This window comes from Argiope bruennichi, chromosome 2, assembly GCF_947563725.1.
Source record: "Argiope bruennichi chromosome 2, qqArgBrue1.1, whole genome shotgun sequence".
NCBI lineage: Eukaryota > Metazoa > Arthropoda > Arachnida > Araneae > Araneidae > Argiope > Argiope bruennichi.
Genome location: NC_079152.1, coordinates 57,094,230 through 57,110,749, shown reverse-complemented (window position 1 = coordinate 57,110,749; position 16,520 = coordinate 57,094,230). Strand labels below are relative to the sequence as shown.

The window sequence follows — 16,520 nt, the reverse complement described above, 5'->3', positions numbered from 1 at the left end:
AGTTAGAAAGGGATATTTTTTAATTATTATGTGAGTCCTTGTAAGACTCTTTTCGAGGTGAATCCTTAAGGAGAGATCTTACTTTTGAGGATGGATGTTAATATTTGAAACAAAAAGTCGTACTACATGAATCAAACACAGAACACGAGGAATCACGTAAGTTATAATATATTGCAACTTGCCCCGAGATTTCTTACAACTTAGTTCATAGCATATTTTTTGAAATTTTTTGTCAATTATTAAAAAATCTTGCGATTAGAAAAAAAAAAGATGGAAACATTAAAAAAAAAAAAAAAAAAAAAAACTGAACTATTTGCTGTCGGTTGGTGACTGTCACTCACCATTCAAGATGGTGCAACATTTTGACGTTTTATTTGTTTATTTTTCAATTTTAATGTTAAAAATACCTAAAAAGGGTAAGAAGATGTGGAAAATATAAATTTAAACAATTATATATAGATTTATTTTTCGGAACAATAAACCAGTCCATGTCTTAAATGAATAAATATACATCGAATTACTTTTCCAATTTCGAAAAGTTAATATATAGGCAAGAAAAATAAATAAAAATATTTTTGAAAAAAAATAGACTAATAAATACGAAATGAAATTTTACGATTTTTTTCGCATTGATTAGCTCAAACCGAGCACATGTTACAATTTCTAACTACAAGTTTTGGTTAAGTACTAATAGCGCTGATATAGTGAACGGGGCTTACCATAAGAATCATATTTAACGAAAATTCAGATTTAAACATTTTAAAACTTCTGCTTAACTGACCCCTGTTGTAACTAGCCACAATCACCAATATTAATAATTTTAAATAAAACAATTATTACTTAATCGTTGCTCCATTATTCGACCTTAGTATAAATTTTCATTCTTTTTCCAATTAAAAATATGGGAACTTTTTAAAATCTTATGAAATAAACACATTCTCATAAATTTGATATTTACCAGAATTAATTTTATTAAAATTTTTTAAGGCCATTTAATTATAAAACATTTCAGTTTCTAGTCCATGATTATTTTACAGTGACATTCTGTCAATGATATAAAATTGCAAAAAAAGCTTTTAAACAATTAAAATAATACTAACAATAAAAAAAGATTTACTGTTCGCAATTTTAAGTTACATAATTTTTTTTTACTTCCAAAAAAAAGCAGTCAAAAGTCATTTCTTTGTATTTTTAAATTTAAATTTTCCTGATTTTATTAGTTTCCAAATATTAGAATCATTCTACTTTTCTTAACGTTATAAACAATTTATCAAGATATTTCGCACGGCATTTTTGGATATTTTTTTAGACAGTGTATAATAAACATCAAAAACTTCGACCAAGAGATTTTCAATGCTTTTGACATTTCAGACATCACTGAGTTTGATAAATCTGTTTCTTGAATAATGTAAGTATATTCATGTGATCACGAAAGTTCAAAAACGTTGCATGCGGGATAGTTGACATTGAATATGTACTTTTCACATCTAAACTATAGATCTATATCAAATTTTGCACGAAATTTTGAACGACAAAGGAAATTAGTTTATATATATTTCTGCATTTTGTGCACAGTGCTATGGAACTACTCAACATTGAAACGGACCTATGAAGATTTTTCTAACAGAATATTGTAATTTGCCATTCACACTAAATGAAAATATTCCGTATATTTTTTTTATTAATTGCATTTATTACACACAGACATTGAAATATTTTTCTTGGACATGAATAGCATTTTTAGTTACTGCGTTTATTTACATGCGCGTTGCCACTTCAACAAAAACAAAAAAGACATCTAATTATGTGTAAATTATTGTGATGGTAAACAAAACCTCACTTTTCAAAAATTAGGAAAACCAGAAAAAATTTCATTCATTATTCGTTGGAATCGTTGAATAGATTATTTTTAGTTTTAAGATAGGCGAAAATTCTTTTGCCTATCCCTCCTCTAATAGCATCTGAATTGTCACCTAAAATGTCAAAATGAAGAAATTCAATAAGCAAGGTAACGAAGCGAAAAATTGATTTACGATAATTTTAGAGGAAATTCGTTGATGACAAACAAGAACATCTAATTACAAATTCTATATTTTTGTCATGAGTTATCACTTATGCGTTTATGTTATGCATTAGAAAGTAGACAGTAAAATGTCCGCTGAATAATTCGATAGAGAACTGATTGAAAAAGAGAGAACTTTAAGACATTAAAATTAATCAAATAAAAATTAGAACTTCGTTTTTTAATTAAATAATTTATTGTTTAATTCACTAATAGAAGAAAACGACATTTCACACAATGATGTAAATTGTTTACCATTGAAACCAGTAGGAGTGGTTTCGCCATTTCTTTCTCGCATTTTCTCTCACCACTCACGCTATAAATCCCACAGAAATTTATTTTCAAAGTTCTACGCATGAGAATTGTATGCTTCGTAACATAGTCATAGTTCGTAACATGAGTCTTAATGGACATTGGAGAATATTAATTGACGATAGATCCCATTAGCATGCTATCTTTGACAGTTAATAATTACGCCAATCATCAGAAAACAAATTGTATATTTTTGGATGCCTTTTTCAGGCCGATTGAAATCAAAATTTGACAAGAAACTGAACTTGTAATCTCAAGTTCACATGTGCAATTTCTTTTACTTATGGCATCATATTTGGGGTTATCGCGTTTATACGAATTCGGAAGTACAGAGCAATGGACGTTCAGCCTGCTTACGGATTTGGTTCAAAATTTGAAAAAAAAGGGGGGGGGAATTACCCTGTACATGCTAAAACTGTGAAACAAATTACATTTTCCTTTTTGAATCATCCTGTTTACGTACATGCAAAAGTATATACCAAAAGATGGTTAGAACCTTGATGGAAAGAATTGGTATTTGTAGTTATCGTGTAGTTTGTAGTATCGTCAAACTCAAAGCAGTTTTGACTCAATTATCGTATTCATAGAACAGACAGACAGATATAATTTTAAAAAATGTGTTTTCTCAGAAAATGGTCTGAATCATTAAGATTCGTCAAATTCTCAAGTTTGAATATTTTGATGATTGCAATATTTTTTTCTCTTCATACTTCATATATAATAAAGTAATAAATAAAATGCTATAAATAGTTTGTGGTTATCAAGGCAAATATATTTTCAGTAAATAATATTCAAAGAAGGATGTTCCTGTGTAGCTTTATACATCATATGCAAACTTTCACATTTCCAAATACTAATCCTGAGAGAAAAATAAGGGAATAGATGTAAACTTTAATTCTTGAAAAGTCTTTTGTGAAAAACGCAGCATTCAATGAGCTAATTTTTTAAATATAGGGTGTTACATCAACATAGCTATATTCTAAATTCCTTGCTGGGATTACATAAAAACTGCCCCAACAATTCTGAAGAAGATATGAAAATGTGAGAAAGAAGTATGAAGTCAAAAAACAAAAAATAATGAACTTTATTGGAAACATGAATATCTATATTTTCATTAGGAGATGTTCAAATTATCCACAGCGCATATCCAAGCATGCATTGACACGCCGAGGAATAGCTGACTGCAAACATTGTAACAGCGTGGTGTCCACATAAGTATACGCTGCATGAAAATGAGCAACTAAATTGTTTATGTAGTAATTAATCTTTATAAGCCAATTCTTTCAGAAGGTTCTACAGGAAGAAACACAAAGTGTCAGATCTGGAGACTGTGGTGGTCGTAAAACGGAGCAGTCCCCCACGCCCAATCCAACGGTTTGGGTATTCCATATTCAGCCAATCACATACAGAGCTGAAATGTGACGGAGCTTCATCATGTTGGAACCATAAGTGAAGCATTGCCACTAAGGTATGGCATACAGTAAATCGATTAATACATGAAATACCAAATATGAATGCCACGTGAGGCGTTCAAGCAGCATACAGGATTTAATTATGCGAATACCTAGTATGTTAGCCCACACATTTACAGATGATGTCTCTGCTGGTGAATTTTGATCATATATGGCTATTGTGTCTCTTAAAATGACAATCATGTATGACGCATACTGCCATCGTATACAATCCTAATGAACGCCTAATTGTCTTTACGTCGTTACAATAATCATTCACAAAAGTTAATGTCGTTTTAAAAGCATCCAGATGTAAAACCTGCACGGTTGTGTAGAGAAATGGATATAATTCCGCAGTCTGTAATAGAATGTACATTGTACTGCTATTCACTTTCAATTCTGTGGTAAGTGCACATGTACGCAACTGTAAGTTTCTTTCATCCACCGAAGTGTTGTATCTTTCTGTATTGGCGTAAATCTGCAGTATATTTTCTCGCCAAAACCGAGGAGCCGGAACGATGCTTCCAATATTTCTTAGTCTGTTGTCTAATCTACGGATGATTTTGGCATGAGAAGGACAATGCGACGGACAGCAATGGGCTTAGTTCCTATCATTTCGTAAGACATTACCATAACAATAACCAAAGAAAAAGCTCACGGCGCAATATTCACGAACGGGATACATTATCATCTATGAAGATTACCGATAGCTACAATATGGAGCCTTTTAAATACAAATCAAAGGATGGCCGTTTTGCCACCGCACGCCATGCTTGCCTCGATATGTGCAGTGTATATTTTCCTCTGTAAACATATAAAAATACCGATGTTCATATTTCCAATAAAGTTTTTTACACACCGTCAATGTCATATTCCCCCGAGCATTTTCTCGAAAATTATGGGTCAGAGAGACACAGTTCTGTCGGCATATTTAATATATTCTAAGCAATGAATTTAGCTGTTCAAAGTTTTGACGGTTTTAGTAGGAATACCTTTAATTGCCAAATTCATATTTATTGTGCAACTACATTAATATTATAAGGTGCAGAGTTCTGAAAATGAAAATAAGGCAGAAAATTGTTTTTTATCTTTGTATCAATTTTAAGATATCTTATAATTTTAAAAGTGCACTTCTTGTATACATATAAAAATTAATTTCGTGTATCTCGGAAACGGCTGTAACGATTTGGATCAAATTTTATATTTAGATAAAGTTTTACTTTTTAAATTTATCTATGTAGGTGACTTTCTTGGGATAAAAAAGAAAAAAGGGGGAAAAAACCCCGTGACTTTACACACACAAAAAAAAATTTGTATAACTAATTATTAGATCTGTCCTCATGCTGACAATGTCATATAGCGCCATCTCGTAAATTTTTGTAGTATTTTTATTATATAAAGACCCAATTTCTTCCCAATTCGACCCAATTTCACCCAGTTTTTACCATTTCACTATGGTAAAAACTGAGTGTAAGTTTAAAAATATAAGTAATGATAGAAAAACAGTAAAATGAATACTGTAAAATAGCATATTGTTTTGAATAACATATTAAATTAAGTGTACTTATGATTTTTCTATTTAAATGATCAGTTTATAAGTAGGTAAGACAGGTGAAAAATATTCGTATGTAATCAGTATGTGATTAGTTTCTTAATATTTTCTCAAAAAAAAAAAAACTCTTGTTCTACCAGATATTACAGTCTTTTAAATGTGCAGCAATCTGACTGGTGCACAAATCAACTGTTATATGATTTATGAGATTTTGCTATCAAATTATTATATTCTACAAAATTAGTAACAACAACCCTTCCGATATTTCCAATAGTTTCAAACATTGTTTAGGTTACTGGACTGAATAGAATTGGATTTTCCTTTGCGTTTTGTTCCGCATTTCATTTTTTTTTCTTCGCTATTTTAGATTACCAAACAGATCTAAATTCTGGATTATTATAATGAATCAAAATCACTTACCTCAGGTTTAACCTCAATACGCTGCCTATGGTTGGCAAGACCCCTCCTCGGTACACATTGCCCAAGGACCCTTTCCTCTCTCTGCATTGGTAAAACAGGCTCGAGTCCGCCGAATGGTGAGTGTCTGGGGTTCCTGGACACGAACGAGTACCACGTCTTCTTTCAGGGGTGGTGTACTCTTTAAGAGGGGACATCTGCTCCGAAGAATCTGAGAGATCCTCAGTGGTGTCTTGGAAATTGCACTCCTCAAAATCATCATCTTCGTCGTCTTCAATGTCCACTTCAGGCTCAATTTCGGGTTCGGGTTCTATTTCGGTTTCTACCTCCACTTTGTCAATCACCTCTGGTTCCTCCTGTAAGCTCTGAAGATTGTGTTCTACCTCATCCGGAACGCAGAAAACTGCGTCCAGTACAGGAATAATTTGTTCGACTGCAAAAACGAAATAAATGTACTTATATTTGGGTTATTTTTTTGTAAAGAAGACAATTGATGTAAGATATAAATATTGTGTCTCTAGGCTTTTCGCAACCTGCCTAAAATGGAGGCGAAGGAAAAAAATATGTGGTTGCTATTAACTCAGAAATATTATGGATTGAAAGAATTGAAATGCAAACGCTCCGAAAACGTCCGAAACTCATCATAAATGAAAATATTTTAATAATATGAAAGTAATTTTATAAGTTCTAAGCATCATCCTTTATTTAACTAACTTATACCTAAAATGAATAAATTAAATAATATTACCTGCTATCAATGACCAATTGTTTACTTAACATATTAATAATATTAATTTAGTCCTTTCATTCATCACTGATGTACATCATCTAATCACAACAACATATTTTCTTAAAAATTATATTTCCATAATAAATAAATAGATAATTGGATTTCTTAACTGTATTTAAAAGCGATGATATTAAATGACGACGAAAATTAGTGAAATCAGTCTGATTGTTGAGATTGAAGTCTCCGTCGAAGCTTTTTTTAAAAAAATTATCTCTTGAAATAGGTTGTGTGGACAATGATGGTTAAGCATTCAGTCATAAGCATTCAGATGGAATGAAAATTTTCGAAATAGGTATAATGTTCATGGCTGTGGAGCTTTAGCGCGGGTTTTCCCTATCTGTAACGCACAGTGAAGAAGCATTTTTTCTCTTTCATTCCAAAATGATGGGAGGGGAAAAGGTAATCGATCTTTGATGGTATCTAAAGGGCATGATTATTTATATAAAACAAAAATAGGCAACGCTAAATTAATTATTGGAGCGAGTTACTGTTTCTTTGGCTTTATTTATTATTTTAAATGTATTAAGGTACCATACTAAGAAAACTGGTATGAATAATAATGCCGCATTGAAGAAATACAGTCGAGCCTCCATGGCCGAATGATCATGGCACTGGTCTCATGATCAAGAGACCTGGGTTCGAATCCCGCTAGAGACAATGCGATTAATAGTATATGTAAATACTTAATTGTTTGATTTTATGTTTTCCTTTATTTCATGTTCCAGAAGATACTGGACATTTTTTTAGTTTACCAGACAAGTGTTCTGGACTATTCTTACGGTCTCCAGAAGAGTATTCTGGAATTTTCTCTGCTATTATAAAAGCAGAAGATTTGTCAGTTACTGTATTCACAGTTCTGTGTTCAGTTAATAAATTGACTTAGCTCTACCTCGTGTGTGTATTATTGAGTTCTATACTGAAGTATCTACGTGACAATATAGTATAATATTTTAAAATATAGTGCAAAACGAAAGGATAATAGAAAAAAATGAAAGATATTTTCTTAAGCAAAGATTTGCATATTTTACAGAGAGGATAACACTGCAATAAAAAAACTGTTCTTTTTAATATAAAAGCAATTAAATTAATCTCCAACTTCAAAAGCAATTAATCGATAATTTCCTTTTTTTTTTAATTCTTTCGAAAAGCATCTATATCAGATGACGAATGAATAACAACAGGGAATAAAAACGTTTAATATTCCATACATTTTTTCAACGAAGATGGTGAAAGCCAAAAATATCATATAGATCAGTAAGGAAAATCTTTCTATGTTGAGATTAAAAATCATTAAACTTTTAACTTACAAATGCATGTAAGATATGTCTCAATTATCATGGTTATACCATCTCATTTCATTAAATGCATTTTAACTCATTAAATTTTATCAAACATAATAAATGTATCTTATTTTGTCAGGCACACCCAAAAGGGAAAAGAATATTTGGACGAAGACGGAACACTTATTCAAAGGCGTTGCTTAGCAAATAATATTGATTTTTAGTTTCCAAAATTAAATGTCAAGACAGAAAATAACAATACAACAGATTTTTTCAAAGGTTAATAGGGGAAATGTGATGTGATGAATGGAATTTTCTCCTGCTAACATAAACTAATTACAAAAGTGGCTTAGTCAATACATTCTCTATATTTTTGTCTCAACAGAGGAAGGAAATAATATTTTGTGAAGGTTCTGAACTGTGAGGAAATAATCATAATAAAAAAATAACCATACATGCGCGTTTGTTTAAAAATTGCATGTAATAAAAATTATGAACCGTCTTAAGTCAGTAATTTTTAACGTTGCAGTTTTAATCGGATAATCGGTTCTTAGTAAAGGATTTATTTAGTAAGTTATAGTTCAATTGATTAATGAGCCGCTTTCTTAAAAATTAGTTTATTTCTAAATCAACTTCGTAATATCTAAGTCAATTATATTAAGGTGTACGTACACACTTGAAGATTTTTTTTTAAATTTTAACTTTAAAAATCCAGTTTTGTCACAGTAGGTTATTAATATATGTTTAAACTCATTTCAGTGAGAAAAAAACCATATTACACTAATTATTAATTAATTAAATAATATTTAATGAGCTAATTAGCCTATTTTTTGAAACATGATATCTTAAATTCTAATTTGTACAGACACACAATTCTAGTTGGAAATTATGCCTAATATTAGTCTTCATGTTGTCTGTTTAAGTTATAAAAGTTATAACTTGTTTAAGTTATAAAAATGTGTAGTTTTTTTTAAATAATTTTTTCATCACAATAAATAGGAAAAGCGAGATTTTTTCTTTAATTTTAAATTTTAAACAGCTATTAAAAATTTATTTCTATACATGTAACTTTGATTGAGGCACAAAACATCCGCTATTTCATACAGATTATTTTGATATATAAATAACTGCATTTGGTTAATTTCTTGTTGAGTTATGATTGTTTGAATGAAGCAACATAGTAGAAAAATATCATTCTTCATAAAATGAGTTTTAAAAACACCGTAACTAGAGTTTTTAATGAAATCACCTCAAGAAAAATAATTATAACTCGAGAACTATTTGGAATATTGACAACATCTTGGTATCGTTTGAAAGCTAAAGGATCAGAGAACATTATTAAGCAATAAAAAAGTATTCGATATTTTGAACGATTTTTGAAATTTCAAGTGTGTACATACACTTTAATATCTTGTTATTTTGAAGTTACACGAAGGTAATTTTTGGACTAAGGCAGCATTGGGCATTTTTTATGAATAGAATGACACCCCAGTCATCATCTTATTCTCCAAACTTACGTATCTCATAATATTATCAGATTCAACATACATCAAGCCGAATTGTGTACAGGATCTTTGTTGGTACCGTATCATTCCCTGGAAGCATTCTGATAAAAAAAAATAATCGACGTCTTATAACAAGATCAACGAGTTTTCATGAAAAATTCAAGCACATTGGGAGAATTAAATTTGTTTTCTGGAAGCTGAATAGATGCAAAATTTCTTTTTGATCTTTTCGCAGCTTTTATTGGGTATTGAATTATTTATCGTTAGACAAAATAAATGCATCAAAAATATACAAACTGATGCTTTGATATAAGTGAATGTCATGATGGACGTTGTGACGAAATCGGGACTATCTTGAATAAACTACACTCAAGATGTCTAAATCGTGCATTATTTCTGGTATACGAAGCATTTAAAAAAAACGTATGGCAAATGACTTCGAGATTTAAATGAATATTCACATTTCAGACTTCTCCGTGCCGAAATACATATTTTTGGAATTATGTCTGTCTGTCCGACTGTGATCGTGATAAATCAGAAATGCATTGAGGCAGAGGAATGAAATTTGATATGTGGCTTTAGCAAAAAAGTCCTATATTTGCACTAACTTTTAGTTTTCTTTATTATTCTACTAAACAAATAGCATAATATATTGAGTTATTAGAAGCGAAAGTCGGATGGAAAAAGGGCTCGTGTTTATGAATTATCCGGTTACCTTAGAGGGCTTGCGGCCTTTCCCACCATCTCAAAACTTACGTTTAAGGGACTTTACTACGAATATCAGAAAAAAAAGTCGATGCATTCTCTTGTACATGAGAATGAAGTCCATTCTCGCTGATTTCAAGTAGAAAATTGATTTTTAAAGCGTAAGAAATTCTCGTTGAAGTATAAAAATGAGCTGAAGACATCATACACGACTTCCTGTTTGCCGTTGTTTAACTGCCTACGACTGACCAGTCAGAACATAATATTTTTCGCAGCTCTTGAGCACTGCTACTTTTACATTTCAATTTGTCATGTTTTTTTGTATAAAAAATAAATCATTGTCTTGTTGTTAATACTTACTATTTTTTGAAGTTCTTAGCATTTAAGTAAGAAATCTCACTAGCCCCAAATCACACACACGCACTCGCACACACATATACACGCACACGCACCTTGTATTTTAGTCTGTAACTCAAGACTAAGTAACTCTGTCTTGTATGTTATAAAAATAATTTGATTCAAACTACTATATTTACTTAATTTATTTACTGAATAATTTCTTCAGTCACATTAAATCGATGCAGAATTCTATTTTCAAGCCTATATTACATATTGTATATCGGTCTGTACGTACATATGTACATATGAATGTATGATGTCACCAGATTATTTTTTACTTCTGACGCAAAAATCTGATAGTAAAAAATAGCTTCTGGTTGAAATAATTGATAAAACCATTTTGAGGTCTAGTACGTTCAAAATATCGTTCATTGAAGACAGCTTCCATTTGATTACAACGTTTGCCATCGGCAGTAGATATAAATATAATCAGGCTCGTAACATATAGATTTCCATTAGAATCCGATTTTTGAGTCCACGATCTTCTTATTTTGAAATACCTTAACTTTTTTTAGATCACCCAGGCCCCGATTTAGAAAATAGGCTACATTTTTTCTGTTCATGGAAATTTACCAGATTGGAAAAAAAATCACAAATAATTGAGCTATTATTTTAGTTTAAACATATTTTATGGCATATGTGAAGTATTAACAATTACCTGGAGGAGGTGAAGGACATTCCGTCAGGGAGGATGTTTCAATTTCGTTCGTTCCCTGCTCATCTGGACTGGAAAACTGAAATAAAAATGACACATTTTTACTACTGCATCGTTAAAACAATTATGAAGGCAATTAACTTATAAAGAATAACAACTTATACAAGCAGTTGCGGACAAAAATCGGGTTGCTTTGTTTTAAAATATGTTTCATTCTGTACATTGTTTAATAATAAATTTGATTTCAATTATGTCAGAGATCCAACTCGATACAAAATTTATCAAATTACTCCGATCATAAGATAAAAATGATGTAAAAGTCATATAAAATATTAATATTAAAAGACATTAGTTTCATATCGTTAATTAACGAGGTATATATACGATTAGGATGAACATCCTACTTATTTCCAAGGAGAAAAATATTGCACAGCAACTGTATAGGCAAAACATTTTGTACTAAAACATTTTTCATATCTTAATTTACACATCCTATTCATTTTATTAATCTTATTCATTCAATTCTTCAGACTTCCTCAACTCAAAAGCACGAATTTTATAAAACCAAAACAAGCCCGAATTCTTCAATTTGGAACTACCTTAATTTTATGAAATTTCCACCTGTGAAAGTGGAAGTCTGGCGAATCATCTCAGAGTAAAAATTATTTTAAACTTATTTCTTTTTTACAATTTTTATTTTACTTTTCTAAAAAATAAGATTTACTTTCCAAATATATGAGTATTAATTTTAAATTTCAGGCAGAGTTATGGTTTTCTACTACAATCGATGGAAATAAAAAATATACATGTATTTATTTTTTCTTAATTTGTGTTCGGTAAGTGAAAGAAAATCGGATGGAGTTTTGTAAATTACTGTCAGAAAATTCTCATCTTTAAAACTCTTTCAAAAAGTTTGCATAGCAATAGTTAATAATAAATTTTTTTTTAAATCTTCCGTCTTTATGACTATTGTGAAAAGTACTTTAGTGGTCAAGTGGATTATTTAAGTGGTCAATATATCTCACCACTATCATAAAAAGTTGTAAACTTTTTAGCTTACAAAGATTCTTATGCTATTGGTTAGTACCCACAATGGGGCATAAATTCCTTTTTAACACTTTTACTTAGATGTCATAAAACCTTTTATAACATATCTTTCAGGAAGACAGTTTTGATCGTGGATTTTTTTGTAGAGTTTATGAACAAAATGGATTAGTTTTTCAGTTCAGTATTAAACAACACTTCTATAATTTTTCTTTTCCCCTAAAACATATATAAGTGAGGTCACTAAAAAGATTTTAAGTAACAATAGGATCCTAAAATTATTTTGACCCTAGAGGATGATAAGGGACTTGAAAGGATAAAATTTTAGAAGCCTTTGTTGAGATTTTCATTATATATCCATTACTCAATTATTAATTTATTATTTTAAAAACAAATTCTTTATTGAAATTTTGTTCAAGTAACTTATTTTTTAGGAAGTTGTGGGAGAGCCCTCACCTTTTCTTGGACGTCAACAAAGAGTGAGCTGGAGACGGAACTGGTATCCGGACTTGGTGTCGAGTCAACTCTGATACCCGAATTTCGATTGGAATTCTGGCTGCCGGATGACACGAGGCTATCTCCACTCTCGGACCTGAACGGCAAGTCTGCAATGTAGAAAAAGAAAAGACACCTATTAATCCCGCTGTCAAACATTATCCTCCGAATTAATATTACTTTTGAACGGCAAAGTAAAGCAAACAAAAGCTGAAATGTTATAGTACAATCATCAGATCATTCTGTGATAATATTTATTTAGCGGAATATTTTTGTATAATGATTTGCAATTGCTTGCACATTAGGTCATTAGACTAATAAATTAAAATTTTTTTTGATAATAATAGCTTTTATTTAATGCAAAATTTTAGAATTGCTTTGGATTTTATCTAATGATTATTCCTACTAAATTTTCAAACTATCAATCAGTATTTAAAATCATTTACAAAGCTTCGTTTTACCTAATACTGACTCATTTCTAAAAGCAACTGAAATTTGTTAAAAGCAGGCTTCAAGAAGTAGAATGTTTTAAAATAAAATTATTCTGTTTTCTTTTAATGAAACATAACTTTGCTTTAAATTGGGAATTATAAATAAATAAGAAAAAGGTAAATAAAAGATTCCTAAAATTAAAAGCTTTCAAAGACTAATATATACTAAATCCAATGCTTATCCTTCAAATTTTTTTTTGATTTAATGACTTAATTTTCATATCTTTATTAAAATAAAACAAATTAATTCAACATTTTAACATAGAAATAATCTATTTAAGCACATTTATATATATTACGATGTTTCATAATCACTTATACAAACTTTTGATCATTAAACTGAACTTTCTTATCATTATTAAAATAAAAATAATTAATTCAACTTTTTATTTGAAAATAATTATATTGTTTCATACAAGCATTACGTTTCAATATCACTCAATCTAATTTGAACAGAGTTATCCTAATTTAAATACAATCAAATGGAGTATAAGTATCATAATCGTTAACTATCATACGAAAACACGATAAATGGAACCTTCAACCGAATAGCATACATTGTTTCATCATTTTTAAAATTCATAGGAGGAACAAGAGTTTTGCAAAGTGGAAGTGACGAGTGTAACACGACTGCCATCATCGAGTAATAGAATCGTGAATTTTTTAGAATATTTGCTGCATATTTTTGATGACATCGTTAACTAAAGAAACTAATGTGCTAGTGATAGTCGCATACCAATTTTTAGGAGACGACAATAACGATGTCAAGATCATAAAATCAAGATCCTGATTTGGAGACATATTGTTCAATGAATGAGTCCACCAAATTCATTTCACTACAGTCCACGTTTTACAGTTTAACGTTGTCGAATGTTAGATTAGGGATGATGTACTTGAAATAGAATTTATGTCACATCGGCTTAAATATTTTAATCTTCTGAAATTCTTCCTGTTAAAATACTCTATGTTTGTTTGAATGTTCAAGCAGGCTTTAGAATACATTCTGCAAGTCACAACAATACTGAACCAAAAATTGATTACAAATATTCATATTGTACAGGATTCAAACGCCATCCAATGCATATTTCTACCGTGTGTATTTTCTTATACGATTCGAATTTGTCTTTATATATTCTCCCTCTTCAGGAAGTTAACACACCTCAGTGTTTCGAAGGATTCCATCTAGTCACTACATGCTTTGATGTCATTCTCAAAATAACACTATATGTTAATAAAGTTGGAAAATCTTCACTCCATTCAAAATAAATTTAAATCCTAAATTTTGTAACAGAAAGAGAAAAATACATTTGAAGATGATACAAATATTAGAAAAAAGCCCTAAAGAAAGGGGGGGAGGAAGAGGATTAAACGACAAAAATAGAGAACAAATTCTATGTGTGGCAAACTTCTAAAATGCGTCAAGAAAGAAACCATGTAAAGATATTTTCAAGATAAAGTAACATGTTTGATGGAAAGATTTGACGTAGAGATAAATGTAAAAATAATACAAAATCAAACGATAGAAAAAAAGAATATTAAAAAGAATTCATATTCATTCAATTAATTATTATTTTTTGATATTAGTTTTTCAAAAACAGTTTTGTATGTTATGCAAGTTACAGTTAAACATTTTTTCCCTTAGATTTAATTTGTCTACGACGTACATCATGAGTAAACATTAGAGTACAGTTTATCTAGAAATTAGAAGCATCTTCAAACATCTGACATGTGGTTTTGATTAGACTGTCATAAAGAAAATTAAATACCAGGGATTGTAATAAAAATAAAACCAACAAATCGCGATAAATATTCCAATGAATATTTAATATGCTTTCTTTTATTCAGAATAATCATATAAAAAGCGTTGTCTATTTCATTGCTTTCGTACGCGATTTCTGTCAGAAAGAGGAGAATGCAATTTCTTAAAAGAGGGGAAAATCGTGATAAATGATTTTTTAAAATGTAACATAAAGTCAGTTTTTGAAAAAGTGACACAATCAAATGTGCTACATTGATTTATGTAACAAGTTATTAAATTAACAAGACATTAGACCACCGCATAAGACAAAGCAAGACGGATTTCATTCGAGATGTTTGCATGAATTTGGAGCTTAAAATGCTATAGATTTTGGAGGTTTCCTCAAGAAATAAAATCTATTTATGGTTAAACTTTTAGTATGATAAGTATTAAAATTTGGCATTAAAGCTATTTAATTCGGTATGCCATTTTTCCTCTGACAGGTCTCACTAAGAAAGGAGTTTTCTAATTTTAATTGGATATTTAATTAAAAATCAGTTAAGATTTTAAGGCTTTTCCTCAATATCTCCAGAGAAAATTATCGTATAAAAACTATACTTACTTCACATTAAATGAAAAAAAAACCACTTTTCAGTTGTATCAGTTTTATCTTCGAAATTCCTTTCTATAATTTAAATAAATTTTTAACAATAGTTTTAAGTAGATATTACAAAAGTATTTTTCGTTATTGTGGTGATTAAATTTTACTGGCATTGTGATTATTATTGTTATTTGCATGTACATTATCGTTGCTATAATTAAGAGTGAATTTGAGAAACACATAATTGAGAGTGAATTTGAGAAACACATAATTGAGAGTGAATTAGAGAAACACATAATTGAGAGTGAATTAGAGAAACACATAATTGAGAGTGAATTAGAGAAACACATAATTGAGAGTGAATTAGAGAAACACATAATTGAGAGTGAATTTGAGAAGACAGACAAAATTAAGCCTAAAACATTATCATGCTATGATCTTTTGGATTAGAAACTTGAATCTCTTTAAATCAAATGCAATATATTAAAATTGCTAGGAAGACGAATTACACCAGAAATGGAAGCGATTATTAATTTAACATTATACATTTAAAACCCGTCATAATTAAACTTTTAAACCTTTGTCAGTCTTGTGGGATAAAACACAACTTGCTGTTAGATATTAAATCCATGTTTGTCACACGATTATAACACATGAATTAAATCCATTATTCAATGTAAATGAATTTTACAAATATTCGAGAATAAAAGAGGAATAAAATAAAATATTCAAATACAACTCACTTACTTAATTAATCAATAAATGAATTTCTCTATAAATGATTATAATTCAAATCAAACAGCAGAATCAGAAAAAAAAAATCAATCATATTCAAACTTAAAATACTTGAAAATGGCGATGTATGAGATAAAGCATTTCATTAAATCCAGGCATCTAATGAAATAAGAAATTTCTTTTAATCCTTCCAAAAGCTTTAAATCAAGAATTTTCAAATTCTCTTTTTTCCTCACTTAATGTGCTTATTTAAAAAGAAAAAGAAGTCTAAATGAAACTTATTACTTA

The 16,520-nt window shown here is 29.8% G+C and overlaps 1 protein-coding gene across 2 annotated transcripts in view; it reads right to left on the bottom strand.

The window, feature by feature from the left end:
• LOC129962037 (formin-2-like) overlaps positions 1-16,520 on the bottom strand; it is a 107,647-nt gene that overhangs the window by 60,559 nt on the left and 30,568 nt on the right. For both annotated transcript variants that reach the window (XM_056075723.1, XM_056075722.1), the window contains exons 6-8: positions 12,629-12,777; positions 11,132-11,207; positions 5,798-6,227 (exon numbers count right to left, since the gene is read on the bottom strand). In XM_056075723.1, the coding sequence (XP_055931698.1) occupies positions 5,798-6,227; positions 11,132-11,207; positions 12,629-12,777 (655 nt within the window). The remainder of the gene's footprint in view (positions 1-5,797; positions 6,228-11,131; positions 11,208-12,628; positions 12,778-16,520) is intronic.